At 47.5% G+C, this 17,197-nt stretch overlaps 1 protein-coding gene across 3 annotated transcripts in view; it reads left to right on the top strand.

Moving 5' to 3' along the window:
• RARG (retinoic acid receptor gamma) overlaps positions 1–17,197 on the top strand; it is a 131,507-nt gene that overhangs the window by 96,338 nt on the left and 17,972 nt on the right. For all 3 annotated transcript variants that reach the window (XM_082212668.1, XM_082212669.1, XM_082212670.1), the window contains 2 exons: positions 12,088–12,236; positions 14,262–14,403. In XM_082212668.1, coding sequence (XP_082068794.1) covers positions 12,088–12,236; positions 14,262–14,403 — 291 coding nt within the window. The remainder of the gene's footprint in view (positions 1–12,087; positions 12,237–14,261; positions 14,404–17,197) is intronic.

Raw genomic sequence — 17,197 nt, forward strand, 5'->3', positions numbered from 1 at the left:
GGACTTAACTGTCAGGGGTCCTTTACCTTTACCTTTTTTAATGTACTGCACACATGGTTCAGAAGCTGCAGCTATTGCAAAATGACTAGCTGAGTGTCACTTGGTGACAGTGTAAAAGTGGGCATTCTTGATTATAGCAGCCATCCTCTGAATGCGGGGTAAAAACAATAATAACCTTCCAATGCATTAAAAAAGCTTATACAGTGGTACCTCTGGTTACGTACTTAATTTGTTCTGGAAGTCCGTTCTTAACCTGAAACTGTTCTTAACCTGAAGCACCACTTTAGCTAATGGGGCCTCCTGCTGCTGCCGCGCCGCCGGAGCACGATTTGGGTTCTCATCCTGAAGCAAAGTTCTTAACCCGAGGTGCTGGGTTAGCAGAGTCTGTAACCTGAAGCATATGTAACCTGAAGCGTATGTAACCCGGGGTACCACTATATAACCAAGTTTCCTGGACTCTGCCACTTGAATTTTTAATTTTTTTTGGTTGCTCTGTTTTATATGCGATAAACAGTTGTGTATTTATCTTCTTTTCATCCAGTTTTTAAGGAAACTTTTAACTGATTTTTTTTTTACATTTTCCATATTGTGTCTTTTTATTGTAAGTGACATTGAAGTTTTTATTATATTAAATAGTATATTTAAGAAATAAATAAGTGAGTTGCAGAGACAGACTATCAAGTTAAATTGATCAACTTTATTTTGAATAATATTTTAGTTTTAACCCCCCCCCCCTTTGAACATGTGTGCTTGAAGAAGAGGTCTCTGAAACCCCACAGCTTGCTTTGACTGTTAGTTGCTTTGGAACAGAATCACTTCACTTTATGGTTGCCAAGTCATTTATTGGTCCCTTCAGTAGGAGATGGATTTGCAGACTTTAGCATGAGTTAATATTTATCTCTGCAAAGTAGAAGTTTCTATCTTTTGATTTAGTTTAAGGTATATTAGCAGGGGCCAGCAAACTGTTGGCAACTGTATTTCACTTATGGAATTATTGCTACAGTTCTAGATTCAGGTTAGTCTGACACAGTCGAAATATATAGAAAAATTAAAAAAGTGTCCAGTAGCACCTTAGAGACCAACTAAGTTTGTTCTTGGTATAAGCTATTTGAAGAAGTGTGCATGCACATGAAAGCATGCACACTTCTTCAGACCCACTTCATGCACATGAAAGCTCATACCAATAACAAACTTAGTTGGTCTCTAAGGTGCTACTGGAAGAATTTTTTTTATTTTGTAGAACTTTTGTCTTTCTAGTCTGCCTGATGAAGAGTCCTGTGAAGCACAAATGCTTTGCATGCTACTGGACTTAATCTAATAAAATATACCCACCACCACATTATGTCTTCCTGATATAAGAAAGAATGCTCCGATGTGGTTCATGGAATTCCAGGCGTTTGGGCTTGCAAAAGCTTATAGATTCTGAGCTTTGCAATTAAAAGCTGCGAAGGCACATCTCCATCTCCACATTACTGTGTGTGTGTTTGTCTCTTTGTGTTACCTGGCATTCTTTCTCTCTTATCCATCTCCCTTAATTCTCACCAGCTTTTCAGACACAACCCTCTGTGTTTATGGGCTGTTTTCAGGTAAATAAAGGCCTTCCAGTGAGATCTAATCACCTGGCAGGGGCCCCCTTTTGTCTGCCTCTATCTCCTGGCCCTAGGGAGCCAGTCATGCACTGTTGGAGCCAAGGGAACAGCCTCCAAAGGCCTATTGTCTTATCTGAAAGAAGAGGATAATGCAGAGAGTTAAAATTCATGAGCTTCTAATTGTCCCTTCTTCTCTGATGCTGATGAAGACTCCACTGGAGAGGTTTGCAAGGACAGGAAAAGAGGCTCTGGCAGAATGGATAAACAGGAATTGGTGAACCTTAAATGTTTCCCTCCCTTCTCATGGTTAAAAAGGTTTTTTTTCTGGTGGTGGTAATGGTGGGTGATAGTCAAATTTATATCAAGAGCCATAGCAGGAAGCTACTCTCGCTTGCAGTGCTTCGAACATCTCTTTCATGCGTGATCCATCCTCACAAGAACCCTGCGAGTTTGGCCAGTTGCTTCCATTTTACAAACAGAGAACATTTGCCGCTGAGAATGTGCCAGGCCAGGGATTGGAAATGGAATCCAAGAATGAAGGTGTATGGCCCTGGTGTTTGTGTCTTGAACCTCTGGTGCTTTGCCATTGATGCGCCATCATTTCATCTATGGCCAGTCCAGCAGACTTGGCTCCATGCATTGAGGTTGCCATCTAGTATTAAGTACCAAGACTGTCCGAAAAGCCGGTCAGCTGATCCTCAAGGGCCAGTCCTTACAAACCAAGCTCTGTAAAGCTCCAGCCTTATAGAAGCTCTTCAGTCTGTTTCCGCTGTTCAGTATGTTTCCAAGCACAATTCAAAGTGTTGGAGCTGACCTTTAAAGCCCTAAACGGCCTCGGTCCAGTATATCTGAAGGAGCGTCTCCTCCCCCATCGTTCAACTGAGGTCCAGCTCCGAGGGCCTTCTGGCGGTTCCCTCACTGCGAGAGGCCAAGTTACAGGGAACCAGGCAGAGGGCCTTCTCAGTAGTGGCACCCGCCCTGTGGAACGCCCTTCCACCAGATGTCAAAGAGATAAACAACTACCTGACATTCAGAAGACATCTGAAGGCAGCCCTGTTCAGGGAAGCTTTTAATATGTGACATTTTAGTGTATTTTTCATCTTTGTTGGAAGCTGCCCAGAGTGGCTGGAGAAACCCAGCCAGATGGGCGGGGTACAAATAATAAATTATTATTATTTATTTATTTATTTATTTATTTTATTATTATTATTATTATTATTATTATTATTATTATTATTATTATTATAGTCTGAGACACATGTTGCTCTTCTGAGGCTGCTGAATTCTACTCCTTTTCTTATTGCTGGCGGCCGCTGAGGATCATGTTGCATACCTGACTTTGACCTTGCATCTGTTTCTGGCCTTTTTATCCTGCCCTCTCTGTCCACCTCAGATCTTGACCCCTGTCTGATTCTGACCATGCCTCTGCCTGAAGGAGACATCTTTATTCCTCTTGACTGATGGATGTTGAAGGTGTGAATCTGCTCTTTGCCTTTTAGTCATGCAGTGTAGGAACAACATAAGAATTCAGCCTGTTAAACCTGGTAGGAGAAGGAAAACTCTGGTCCTAAACCTCGACTGCCTTGCATGACATCTTTGGGAGAAGAAAAGACTTTAGGAGGATTCCTTTGCGCAAATCCAGAGTGGAGTTCCTAATACAGTTGTATGCCTCCGTTCCGCAACTCTTGCAGCCCAGCTGGTGACAAACGTATTGCTCTGCTTTGAACCACATCAGTGAGGTTCCTTAGGTGCTGCTAACACAGTGGTTTGACTTCACCCCTGGAGGTGCACTCCATTGACTCTTGAAATAGACAGGTGCCAGTAACACCAAAAGAGCCTATGAGCAAAGCAGTGTAAGGTTCATGCTCCCAGGAGTGACTCATAGGCTCTGGCAGAAGCCATGGACAGAAACCAGGCCCTGGTGCTGGAATAAATTAAGAACTCACTGAGATCTCTTCCCATGTGTGTCGGGATCACCTTCTACCTAGCTCCAGAGAACATTGTTCCCAGTGAGCCTTGCTTAATGGTGTGGGACATCTCTCTCTTTTGGAAATTGAACATTCCCTACAGACCCTGTCCAGGGTGAGAAAGGGCAGAGTAGTTAAAACTCTCAGTTCCGAAAGGAGTTGCTTGCATCGTACATCTTTTAGACCATCTTCAGACCCCTCAGTCTGTTCGGTGGGACTTCTTGCTTTCGACTCACCAGTTTTAAATCTGTACCTTGTTGCCTTGGATGGGGAACCCATGACCTTCCGGATTGTGTTAGACTCCAGCTTCCATCAGCCCCAGTCCCCAGCCACCATTGATGATGGCCAGGGATGATGGGAGATGTAGTCCAGCAACACCTGGAGGGCCGCAAGTTCCCCAGCCCTGTAGCTCAGCAGCAGCTGCTGCCATCATGAGATTTGCCTTCCCAAGGGCAAGAAATGAGTCTGTGGGTCATGAACCCAGCATTGTCAGACCCAAGTACAATCTAAAATTGTACTTCAGCTCTTACCCAAGAGATCCCTTAAGAGGCATCGCTTAGAAACAGTTGCCTAGCGAACATCCTTACCTAAGCAATCCCTGAATCACAGAAAAGGAGAAACAAACAGTGGTTCCTAAGACAATACCTGTGGGGACCAGTGAATAAAATGTTGAGACCTGTCTCTCTGCCTCCGTTCTCCATTGACAGAACAAGAACAAGAGCCAACTGCTTCTCAAGGTTACTGCAAGAGTGAAAATTAAAGCACATGCATAAAGCTGAAACAAAGATGTTGCCGTGGGAGAAGACCTGTGCAGGCCTTTCAAAGCAGCCTTCTTCCATCTTAGGCCCGCAGATGTCAACCATGGGACTATAACTCCCATCATCCCTGCCCATTGGCCAAGCTGGCTGAGGACGATGGGAGTTGTAGTCCAATAACACCTGGGGACCCAGGGCTGAATAATTACGTTTAAAGGACCGGAATGATGCGGACACCTTAGCAACAACCAGTTTTTAATAGGCCATATTTCGCATAAGGCCTGGGCATTGGTTCCTCTCACGGACGTGCTCCAGCACAAGCCAACCAAAATGCAAGCAAAAGGCTCGTTCTGTACCTGCTCTAAGTACAAAGGGCTGTGCTGGGGTTAGCCTTGTATATCCCTCAGCTTCACATTTGCCTGTGGCTTGGTTTGCAGGCAGCAGAAAGCTGCAGAGGTTTGTAAAATAAGGGAGAGGGCTCTCTCTCTGGTTCATTGTTGGTCGCGCAGTGAATAGGAAGGCCTTTAAGAGCTGCCATGTTGGACAGAGAAGCTGTGGCGTGTAATAAAGAGAGGAACCCATTAGACTTTTCTGTGGGGAGGAGGGGGCATATGGGAAACGGAGGGGGTCTAGGCTGAGCTCCCAGCTTGCCAGTTGCCCTAAAGCCCTGTCTCTATTAAGGGGCTCACTCCTGGAAATCTCATCACAGTGACAACCTGCAGCCCGCACTCCTGCTATGTGAAGGACTTAAGTGGCTTTGAAATGGATACTCTATTTAGCCATTTCCCTGTGGGGAAATGGAAGGTGCCACGTTGAATCACGAAGCCTGTTAATACTGGTGCCCCTCGGATGCTAAGAACAGAGACACTGACTCTCCCTCCCAGCTGTATCTTAAGAGTGGCTCCACATTTTATGCAGCAACCTTGTTTTCGCCGCTGGCATTGCTCTGGTATTTCCTACAGTGTACCCACAAAGCATTAACAAACAGTTATGCGCCTTCAAAAACACACATTAGGAAGGTGCAGCAGAATCCTGGCTCCTCTGGGTACACAGGTGTTCGGACATGGGAGCAGCACTCCATGTCAAACAGTTGCTGGGCAAAATGCAGGCCTGCTCATAATTAAGTTTAATGCTGAACTTCCACTTGGAAAATGCAAACCCTTTTGTGAAAGGGAAACTTTTGGGTTCTGACACGACTCTACGATTCTATGAAAAGCAGAATTTCCATGTTGGAGAAAGACACTGCTGCAGTCTGTTTGACACATGTTTTTGCATAAATCCCTGCCCACATGAAAATTATGTGGCCGGAGTCATCCCCTGCAGCTTTTACCAACTCAGAACCGCACATATATTAATTGTGCATAAGTCATTGCAGTCTATATATATTTGGTCTTGAACATTGGTCAACCTATCTCACTGTTGACAGCTTTGGAGAGAGGAAGGTCCCTTCTAATACCACTGTCGGTGGATCTAAACACGGGTGCGGGGGTGGAGAACGCTATAAACAAGTCAGAAATTAGATCATTTCAACAAAAGAGAACAATCTCTATGGAAAATTGTGCTTTAAAATTTACTGCTCTCTTGCGCCATCTGGTGTTGCATGTTTATTGGACATTCAAATAGCTGTTTCTTTACCAATGTAGCTGAGTCCTGAGTTTAGTCATTTGGGGTAGACATTGACCAAAGCAGCTGACACTTTTACGTGTCTACAAATGTATACTACAAAAATATGTGTTTCATTCCAAGCGGCATCCAGGCAACATCTCCATGGTGGCTTATACGCTACTGGTAGTCTAATACAGAGGAAGCTTGTTATCTTATCAGCTTGAAGGATGATGAAACTTGTAGATACGTCACTTAACTGGGAGCTGTGGGGTTCAATCAGCTACTGACCCTGTTGATCAGCTGTTAGGCATTAACAGCAAACAGCTGGTTGATGCAATCAGCTGTCACCACGGAAAAGGTGATCGGTGCAAGTGCTGACAAAACGCCAAGGAGGGAATCTCCAATTTAGGGGCTAGATCTGGCATGTTGCTTAATTTCACCTGGACCTCACATGCCTCTCTTTCCCTTTCCTTTTTCTTGCGTATATGTAAACAAAACATTAATTAACACTGAATTTCCACTTTGTTCCAATTTGTGTGGCCTACTTTGTTTCCAAACATTTTTGAAAGTGTGGATATGGCTGGGCATCAGCTGGCCTGATCTGCGCCTTCCGAACTGTCCTTAGGCATGGGACTACGTGATACAGTGGTCCCTTCGTTCCAGAGGTCCGTACTTAACCTGAAACTGTTCTTAACCTGAAGCACCACATTAGCTAATGGGGCCTCCTGCTGCTGCTGCGCCTCCGGAGCACGATTTCTGTTCTCATCCTGAAGCAAAGTTCTTAACCTGAAGCACTATTTCTGGGTTAGCGGAGTATGTAACCTGAAGTGTATGTAACCCGAGGTACCACTGTAATCCAAAATGAGTAGGACTGATTTTTTGGGGAAATGAATGAAACCTTAAATCTAGCTTCCATTGGAAAGGTTTTGCCAAGGGCACTGAAGCCCACCACACGGCATACGTTGTTCAGCTTGCTCTTCTAGCTTCTGAGATTTGTCTAGGCCAGGAGTCTGCAACCTTTAAGACAAAAAGAGCCACTTGGACCCGTTTCTGAAGAAAAAACAACCTGGGAGCCGCAAAACCATTGCGACATTTAAAGCATGCGCGCCCCTGCCCTCCGATCTGACAGCGGGTGGGAAGGTGACGTCGGGACGGTGCGTGACTAATGCACGCACTGCCCCCATGCGACATCACAGCCAGTACAGCGCCCGCCACAGTGGGGAGTGTCGGGGCGCACAATGCGCCTCCTCCCCTTGCTAATATCCGCCCCGGAGCCACGGCAAAGGTGTAAAAGAGCCACATGCGGCTCTGGAGCCGCGGGTTGCAGACCCCTGGTCTAGGCCTTACCCGTGTGTACTTTCAAGCATATCTCCACAATCTTAAGGGCGAGAAATCTGCTGTTCGAAAAGAAAATGCATGCTGAGATCCTTCACTATTGTGTGGTGCCCAGCACCAAATTATTTGAGGCCCCCCCCCGAATATCTGCCTATGAAGAGTCTTGTTTTCAAGAGGATACAGAGGATACAGAGCATAGGCCAGGCACCCCCAAACTCGTCCCTCCAGATATTTTGGGACTACAACTCCCATCATCCCTAGCCAACAGGACCAGTGGTCAGGGATGATGGGAATTGTAGTCCCAAAACATCTGGAGGGCCGAGTTTGGGGGTGCCTGGCATAGGCTAACAGTATGAGTTTTGTTGCTTAGCTCTGGGCTGCTGTGCATTAGCTTGTTTGTTGTGGAGTCATTTAGAAGGCGGAGTGAGAGAGAAACACACAAATGAGCCGTTATTGTTGTGGGAAATGAATATTCATTGGAGGGTTATTTGTTGAGTTGGGAAGGCTGGGTTTGTTTATTGCAGGGTCACTTATAAGAACTGAGCTCAAGAGACATGATGGCTGCATGGAGTTTGTATATGCTGCTTATCTATTGTGGTTAGAGTGGCCTGCGAAGTGCTGTTTTCCTTTTGCAAACAAGAGTTTGTGCTGGGAGATATTGCAGATAGCAGGAAGGTGAAGGGGGTGGCGGTGAGGGAGGAATCTTCTAACGCTTCACTCCTGTGATCCCTGTTGTATTTTATAGGCAGGGAATTCTCTGTACAAGCACCCAAATTCTCTGAACAACCCATCCCTGACATCAACTTGACAGCTGCAATGTTGTTGCTTTATCTATTAAAGGTAAAGGGACCCCTGACCATTAGGTCCAGTCGTGACCGACTCTGGGGTTGCGGCGCTCATCTCGCTTTATTGGCCGAGGGAGCCGGCATACAGCTTCCGGGTCATGTGGCCAGCATGACTAAGCCACTTCTGGTGAACCAGAGCAGCGCACGGAAACGCCGTTTACCTTCCCGCTGGAGCGGTACCTATTTATCTACTTGCTCTTTGACGTGCTTTCGAACTGCTAGGTTGGCCGGAGCAGACCAAGCAACGGGAGCTCACCCCATTGCGGGGATTCGAACCGCTGACCTTCTGATCGGCAAGTCCTAGGCTCCATGGTTTAACCCACAGCGCCACCCATGTCCCTTGCGTTATCTATTGGGGGGATCATTTTGCTCCAGTTTTAGGCTGTGTACCATGGAAAGCACCCCCCCAAAAAATCCCCCCAAACCTGGATATTTTTCATTACCCCACACAGAGCTACCATTCCAAGCACCCTTAAGAAACTACAGTTCCCATGATTCTTTGGGTGAGGAGACATGCTTCGAATGTGTTTTAAAATGTGTGTTCTGAAAGAAGTCACCTTCTGCCTGGTCCTGTGAATGAATGAGCAAACAAACAAACACATTAGGGATATCAATTGAAGGTTTGGAACTGCCGGGTTATGGCAAAGAAGCAGCTCATAGTGAACTCTAGTGACAAAATTGGCATTAGAAAAGAAGAGAAATTGGAGCTGGCTTCCTAATCCGGACTTTAAATTAAACTCCGGTGTGGAATGATCGTAATTGTGAAACACTTTTTTATTTTAAAAAGCTGTGAATATAACCCAGAAGCAGGACTACCGTATAAGACAAGTCGTTTTATTATGGTTAATGGCCAGGGTTACCATACAGACTGAGTCCACATTCACCATGTGAGGAGAATGTCACCATTTGAGCAGATCCACACTATACATGATTTAAAGCACACCCAACACACATTCAAAGCACATGACTTCCTCCAAAGAATCCTGTAGGTAAGGGTGGTTGGGATCATAGCTATGGGAAAGGAAAACTACAGTTCCCATGATTCTTTGGGGGAAGTCATGTGCTTTGCATGTGCATTGGATATGCTTTAAAATTCAGCGGTTCTCAACCTGTGGGTCCCCAGATGTTGTTGGACTACAACTCCCATCATCCCTGAGGTCTGGCCTTGCTAGCTAGGGATGATGGGAGTTGTAGTTCAACAACATCTGGGGACCCACAGGTTGAGAAAGGCTGCTTTAAATGAATGTTGCAAATCTGATGTTGGCTTCACCACCCTAAAAATGGAAACACCTTTAATTTTTTTTTTTTGGGGGGGGATGCTAAATACAGACCTTTTGCAGGAGGGGAAAGTGGACTAACCCCCCCCCCCACTCTATTTCCTCCCCAGCTTTTCTAACCTATGTCTCCTTTGGGCAGGGTCATTCCTCTCTTCCCACCCCCAGGGGAAGGGATTAGGTTACACAGCTCTGGTAACAATTCCAACCTGTTTGGCCTGGAATGTGGCATTTAGGGTCTTGTCACAGGAAATTCAGTCTGTGTTGAAAGCTAGAATTGCAAACAGTTTCATGGCTTGCCGGGGTTGGGGGGCAGTGGAAAATGCTGTTTGAACCGAAGGAACTGTGTCCAGGCGTTATGGGTCATGGTGAGGGCAAGAGGCTGGGAGTTTAGGACTAATTCTTTTTAATGTTTCCTCCTTCCCTGTAAGTAATGCACAGTTAACGCCATTTGCCTGCTCAGTGTATGGCTGTGAAATATACTCGAAGTTGAGAGTGGATTTCATGCTCTTTATTCAGCTCATAGTGGTGAGGAGGAATGGAAGTTCCCCCAGAATGTCTGCTTTATATACATTATTTACACAATAGGCCCCACGTGATTGGCTAATTCCGGGATTCTCCTGTAGGTCAATCAGGTTGCAGATTCACTTCCACCTGGAGCTGGATTGGGTGGCTCTTGTGGACCAATCAGACTGCTGCATTCTGGATCCTATTGTTCTAGGACCAATCAGACTGCTGGATTCTGGATCCTATTGTTCTAGGACCAATCACACTGCTGCGTTTTGGATCCTATTCAACTCAGTACATAACACCCTGACTCCGGCTCATCCCAATCCCAACTGCCCTGTCTCCAGTCACTTACTCCCATGTATATTATAAGGAATATATCCCAGCATATTCCTGATAAAGTATGATCCCCTTCAGCCATGAGGTGTCATTCGGCAAGCAATTTTCTCTCTTCCTCAAGTCTCCCCAGCTGCAAAATAAAATCAACAACTTCAGTCCTAAAAAAAGGGTCAACAACTTTGGTCGGCCCTCACACATATTATTCACTTCATCAAATCTGGCCCTCTTGAAAAAAGTTTGGGCATCCCTGAGTCCCCATCCCACAGCCCTGCTCACAATTGTGAAGAATATTCCTACACTGAATTGTCTGTGTCACCATTAAGAAAAAGAGATAGGATTAGGCCAATATCCATGTGGACTGTCCCTGGATCAAGTGACTTTTCTTCTTTAAGGGCTCAAAGTTCTTAACCTAGCTCAAGGTAGTCATCTGAACTACCTGATGACCAATCACAGACAGTGCATCCCTTGAAAAATAAGATTTTAGAGCCATCTTGCCCCCAAATGGCAACTACACATTTGGTGCCTTGCTTATATACCTGAGTTTCTAACACTGTATGATTTCAGAAGGTCGGCGGTTCAATCTCCGCGACGAGGTGAGCTCCCGTTGCTCGGTCCCTGCTCCTGCCAACCTAGCAGTTCGAAAGCACATCAAAGTGCAAGTAGATAAATAGGTACCTCTCCAGTGGGAAGGTAAGCTGCGTCTCCATGCGCTGCTCTGGTTCGCCAGAAGTGGCTTAAGAATGCTGGCCACATGACCCGGAACCTGTACGCCGGCTCCCTCGGCCAGTAAAGCGAGATGAGCGCCGCAACCCCAGTTGGCCACGACTGGACCTAATACTCAGGGGTCCCTTTACTTTTATACCGGGATGTGTAGCATTTTAAGGGTGTTGGGAATTGTAGTTATGTGAGGGATAAACTACAGTTGCCAGGATTGGGGGAAGCCTTATGTCATTAACAGGCACTCCTGTCTTCCACTGCCTCCTGCAGTTTGGTCAAACTCATGCTGGTAGCTTCGAGAACACTGTCCAACCATCTCGTCCTCTGTCATCCCCTTCTCCTTGTGCCCTCTAGCTTTCCCAACATCAGGGTCTTTTCCAGGGAGTCTTCTCTTCTCATGAGGTGGCCAAAGTATTGGAGCCTCAGCTTCAGGATCTGTCCTTCCAGTGAGCACTCAGGGCTGATTTCCTTCAGAATGGATAGGTTTGATCTTCTTGCAGTCCATGGGACTCTCAAGAGTCTCCTCCAGCACCATAATTCAAAAGCATCAATTCTTCGGCGATCAGCCTTCTTTATGGTCCAGCTCTCACTTCCATACATCACTACTGGGAAAACCATAGCTTTAACTATACGGACCTTTGTTGGCAAGGTGATGTCACTGCTTTTTAAGATGTTTGTCATTGCTTTTCTCCCAAGAAGCAGGTGTCTCTTAATTTTGTGACTGCTGTTTGGGTGTAAAGGTAAAGGTAAAGGTACCCCTGCCCATACGGGCCAGTCGTGACCGACTCTAGGGTTGTGTGCTCATCTCACTTAAGAGGCTGGGAGCCGGCGCCGTCCGAAGACACTTCCGGGTCACGTGGCCAGCGTGACGAAGCTGCGCTGGCGTGCTAGCATCAGTGCCGCACACGGAAACACCGTTTACCTTTCCGCTATAAAGCGGTCCCTATTTATCTACTTGCACTTAGGGGTGCTTTCGAACTGCTAGGTGGGCAGGAGCTGGGACCGAACGACAGGAGCTCACCCCGCCGCGGGGATTCTTACGATCAACAAGTCCTAGGCACTGATGTTTTACCCACAGCGCCACCCGCGTCCCCGCTGTTTGGGTGTACAGTGTCCCAAATTTCCACCTGACCCTCCCCTATTTCCTTCTGCAGCGGTGGAGACGCAGAGCACAAGTTCGGAGGAGATGGTGCCCAGCTCCCCCTCTCCGCCCCCACCCCCACGTGTCTACAAACCTTGCTTCGTCTGCAACGACAAATCATCCGGCTATCATTACGGGGTCAGTTCCTGCGAAGGCTGCAAGGTGAGTGGAGGGAGATTCCCCACCCCACAAGGCGCTGTCGCACACCTCAGCTAACCCGCTGCCCTGGGGGGGCTCCTTGCAGTGCAGCTCGCCCGAATCGTGAGTTCAAGCAGGCATCTGTTCAGACCAGGAGGGTGGGGTTGGCTGCTTCACCCAGGCCTCCTTTCCTCGTCCAAAGGAATGTTGCAGCAGGGAATTTGAAGCTGCATGCCAACACCCAAAAAAACAGATTATGCAAGCAAGATGAAATGTGCAAAACAAGCATATGCATGCTGGCTTGCATCTTCCTGTGTCCCGGTTGTTGAATTGGGGGGTTTCTGGTTGCAGAAAATTCTGCACCTACTTCCAAGATCATCAGGTTAACATCCGTCAGGCTGAGGCTGAATCCATGCATATGGAGCGTGTGTTTTCCACCTTGGGAACCTTTGAGGGTTAGTTGCTGGAACTGAGAGCTATAGTTAAAAGTTTCTGCTTGACTCATTCGGCCTGTGAGGCTGTGTCCCCCAAACCATGCCCAGCTGCTCCACACCTGACTTGCTCCACAGCTGGGCTTTTACCATGCACCTATCATTCACCTGCCAGCAGATGATTGACAGGTGGTGGTCTCCCCTATCAAAGCTGGCCTGCAGGCGGAGTGGGAGATAAAGATCTAGGGCTCCTGGCTGAAAGAGTTCCCCACCTCTGCCCTTTATCTCCATACTGAGGGAGCGGAGAGATAGTGACTTGCCTAAGATGATGTTTGGACTCAGAATTTCCTGGTTCACATACTTCCCAGCCCCTTACAAAATGCCAGCTCTTTAAGGGGCAACTTCTGTTAAAGGATTGCAAGTGGCAGGGCAGTGGAAGACCCGCTGCCTGAGATTTTGGGAAAGCTGTCGCTGCTACTGCCAGTCAGGGAAGACTGTCCTGGGCTAGAACAGAAGATCTGATTCATTACAAGTCAGCTGCTTATGATACACAAACTTTTAGAAGTCAGAGGTGGGCCAAGGAACAAGGGGGCCTCGCATCTTTTTCTGAGTGCCCCAAGTGTTTCCCTGTGTGGGGTAGTGAATTCAGTGGAAGCAGGGGTCAAATTAAGGGATATCAGTAGGATATTTCATAAATTATTATTTATTTATTATTTATTTAATTTATATATCACCCTTTATCAGAAGATGTACAATTGTTAAAAACACATTACAGAACACCAGTGATAAAAATACAATGATAACACATAATAAAAAGCACGCTGACAGACAGCCTAATAATAAAATAGTCATTGTAATAACAGTCCTCTTCTCCACACTTTCACAGGCCATAGATTATTTAATAGCCATAGGCCTGGGTAAAGAGGAATGCTTTTGCCTGGTGCCTAAAGACATGTAATGATGGGGCCAGGTGAGCCTCTTTGGGGAGAGCATTCCACAATCGGAGCCACCACAAAAAAGGCCCGTTCTCTTGTTGCCTCCCAAAGGTGACCTTTTTTTTGGAGATGATCTGGAGTGTAAGGAATGGAAGAAACTGAACAGGAATTGAATTGATTTGGAGCAGGATAAATTGGGAAATTAACCGGGGGTATATGAATCGAAGAGGTACTGTTTTGGGGTATCTGACTTGGGCCGCAAATTAAGCGAAGAACTTAAACCTGTGGGTGATCTGGATGGGAAATAGTTGGTTTGCCTTCTGTGCCATTTAAAGTCTAAACTGGCATGTGCATATTTGCAAATTGCATGTACATTTGTGTCTATGGACCATGCCCCAAAGTCACTAGCCACTCCCCTGATCTGGATTCAAAACTCATACTGCCATAGCCAGGTCTGAAGATTCACCCAGGTAAGCAACGACATCTGAAACAGCCTCTGAGCTGCAAAAACGGTCCTACCTGAAGCAGCGTGTTTTGGAGAAGGTGGCCGTGGATATCACAATTTGCACTGGGAAAGGAGACTTGGAAAGGAGGCTTGGAACTACCTAAGTGCCTTCCTTCCGCATCACCCACCTGGTCACCTGTTCCTCTTTCTCCCTCTCTGTCTCTCTGTGACCTTTTAGGGCTTCTTTCGCCGAAGCATCCAGAAAAACATGGTCTACACCTGCCACCGGGACAAGAACTGTCAGATCAACAAGGTCACCCGCAACCGCTGCCAGTATTGCCGCCTGCAAAAGTGCTTTGAGGTTGGCATGTCCAAAGAAGGTGAGCTCTGTTCTAAGCCCGGGGGGCGGGCAGTGTGTGAGGGATGATAGCAAATGAGATTACGGTAGGTAAAACAAAACAGAAAGCAAAGGGACGTTCCATTCAGTGCCTTTCAAATGGGGTGGCATGCATGCCCCCACTCGCTGGCATAGACGTAACACACTTTGAAACTGTCATCCTGTGTGTGCAAGGACCACGTCTGCCTTACTGTTTTATGTACTGCAGAAGTAGTCATTCGAATAGTCTGTTTTTTGTTGGCAACAGCAATTGGCAGATTCTCTTTGTCCCCACCCCCCATGGATTTGGACACGGACCATGTCACGGTTAGATGATGGGTACACAGGAACATTTCCCCCTGCACATCTGTGTGCATGCACATATTTGCATGCGTCCCAAATAGAACCACACTATTTTAAGGAGTGGCCTGCGCATGGGTCCCTCCTGCCGGCCTCTGTCACTTTACTTGCCGCGCATCAAATGTAGAATTTTGTAATACCAAGGCCTGTGTTGCCAAGATACAATCGCAGGGACATCTAAGAGGAGGCACACAACCCAGGGCAGCGCCTCTGAAGGGATCTTTGGCTCCTGCAGCCTGAAAACTCCTGCGAAGCCATCTGCTTTCTGTATCTGGTTTCGCCGCTGCGTTTCCTTCCACGGTGGTGCTTTTCAATGCATTCCACCTCCAAGGAAAAGCATTTGGGGAACATTTACCTTGGAACTGAAAAGGCAACGTGGGTTTTTCAGGAAAGCTGCGTGAGCGGGAGACTGTCGTTTGCAACTATTCCCGCCTTGCTCCTCCAGGCGAAAGAAACTGCACACACAGAGCTCTGCCGATATTCTGTTCTGATGAAACGTTTTCCATGTGTATTCCTCTGAGGGGAAATAATTCCGAGAGCACTCCCACAGAGGAACAAACAAACAAAAAAACTCCCAGTGGAGGGGGAGGTACTTTAGTCACTTGGGGAGTTTGCCGTCCCTTTCAAGAGTGCTGTCAGCTGCCTAGCCCTTGCAAGAGACAGAGAGCCTCTCAGCGGCTGTTGCTTTTACTCCCGACTGCTTAGGCATGTCTTTGCGCTGGCCTGGGCCAGGGCTCACATTAATCACCGTCTCTTTAAGAGCCCCTAATTAGGAATGTCTATGTCTCGAAACCTGGCAATTTATTTCCGAGGGCCTGTCACTTTAAAGGGAGAGAGGCGGTGGGTGGAGAGGATTGGGCAAGGGGCGTGGGGCATGGCTGGCTGGCTGGGGAAGGAATGTTATCCCGATGGGTTGTCACTACAGAGACAGGAAACGGATGGCCTAAGGGATTTGGGCCAGCGCAGCCCCTCCTCCCTTTCCCTCCCAGTATCCCATGTAGACTCAAATGGGATTTAGTGCTAAGCAAGGGGGGGCGTTGCAGAAAAACCAAGGAATCGGGGGGGGGGGGTTGAGGTGTTCACCCTCACAGCTAGACTTCTGCTAAACCTACAGGGGTACCTCGGGTTACATACACTTCAGGTTACATACGCTTCAGGTTACACACTCCGCTAACCCAGAAATAGTGCTTCAGGTTAGGAACTTTGCTTCAGGATGAGAACAGAAATCGTGCTCCGGCGGCGGCGCAGCAGCAGCAGCAGGAGGCCCCATTAGCTAAAGTGGTGCTTCAGGTTAAGAACAGTTTCAGGTTAAGAACAGACCACCAGAACGAATTAAGTACTTAACCTGAAGTACCACCACTGTATATGCTTTCGCCTCTTGAAAGCAAAGGCATAAGCTTGTGTTTGTGCTGGGGAGAGTAGGTTGGGGGGGGGAAATACCCTGAGGCAGTAGGGTTCTCAGTTTGCGTGTGTGTTACCCGCCCCCCGCCCCCGCTGCAAAGAGGTCTATGGTTTGGCTGGCAGCAGCCCCCCCACCCCCTTCAGCATTGTGCTGACTGTGGCTAAAAGTGTATATCCTGCCAATTGGCGTATCCTGTTCCCAGATCCCTGGCGCTTTATCCTGGGGTGAACAGGAAGGGCAGCCTGGGAAGGCTCAGGCCAGCGAGAGTCCACACGCAACCCCAGGGCTCTCGGTAAAGGGAGGGGTGCCGGCAGAGCCCGGGGAAGCGAGGGCGGGGGGAGATACTGGTGCTGCTGCTGCTCCTGGCACCCCTAAGTTGGAGAGAGAGAGAGAGGGGAGAGGATACAGTTTCTCCCCACCCCACGTCCCACCTGAACACACACATGCCAGCCCAAGACAAACTCCTGAGAAATCATCACAGGCATCTCCAGATTCCTTGCCCAGGGGGCACTGGGTCTGGGTCTCTCTGGTTTTCTTTTTTTGGAAACATCTGGAGCTCGTTGCTCAAGCAACACAGCTTCGCTCTCCGTTGTGGGATGTGTAAGGAAGAAGGCTGAGGGCTGGGTAAATGCAGAATGAAGTTGGCAGGGCATTAGTAGTAGTAGTAGTAGTAGTAGTAGTAGTAGTAGTAGTAGTAATAATAATAATAAATTTTATTTATATCCCTCCCTCCCCAGCCGAAGCCGGGCTCAGGGCGGCTAACAACAATAAAATAGTACATTCTAAAATCAATTCATTATAAAATTAATTCAAATCAAATTGATGGCAACCATTGGGCCAAAGTTCTGTGAAGATTGCCAAAGGAGGGAGTCAGGCTGTGCCCTGGCCAAAGGCCTGGTGGAACAGCTCTGTCTTGCAGGCCCTGTGGAAAGATGTCAAGTCCCGCAGGGCCCTAGTCTCTTGTGGCAGAGCGTTCCACCAGATTGGAGCCGCAGCCGAAAAAGCCCTGGCTCTAGTTGAGGCCAGCCTAACCTCC

This window comes from Podarcis vaucheri (genome assembly GCF_965113315.1).
Source record: "Podarcis vaucheri genome assembly, chromosome: 2".
Classification (NCBI taxonomy): domain Eukaryota; kingdom Metazoa; phylum Chordata; class Lepidosauria; order Squamata; family Lacertidae; genus Podarcis; species Podarcis vaucheri.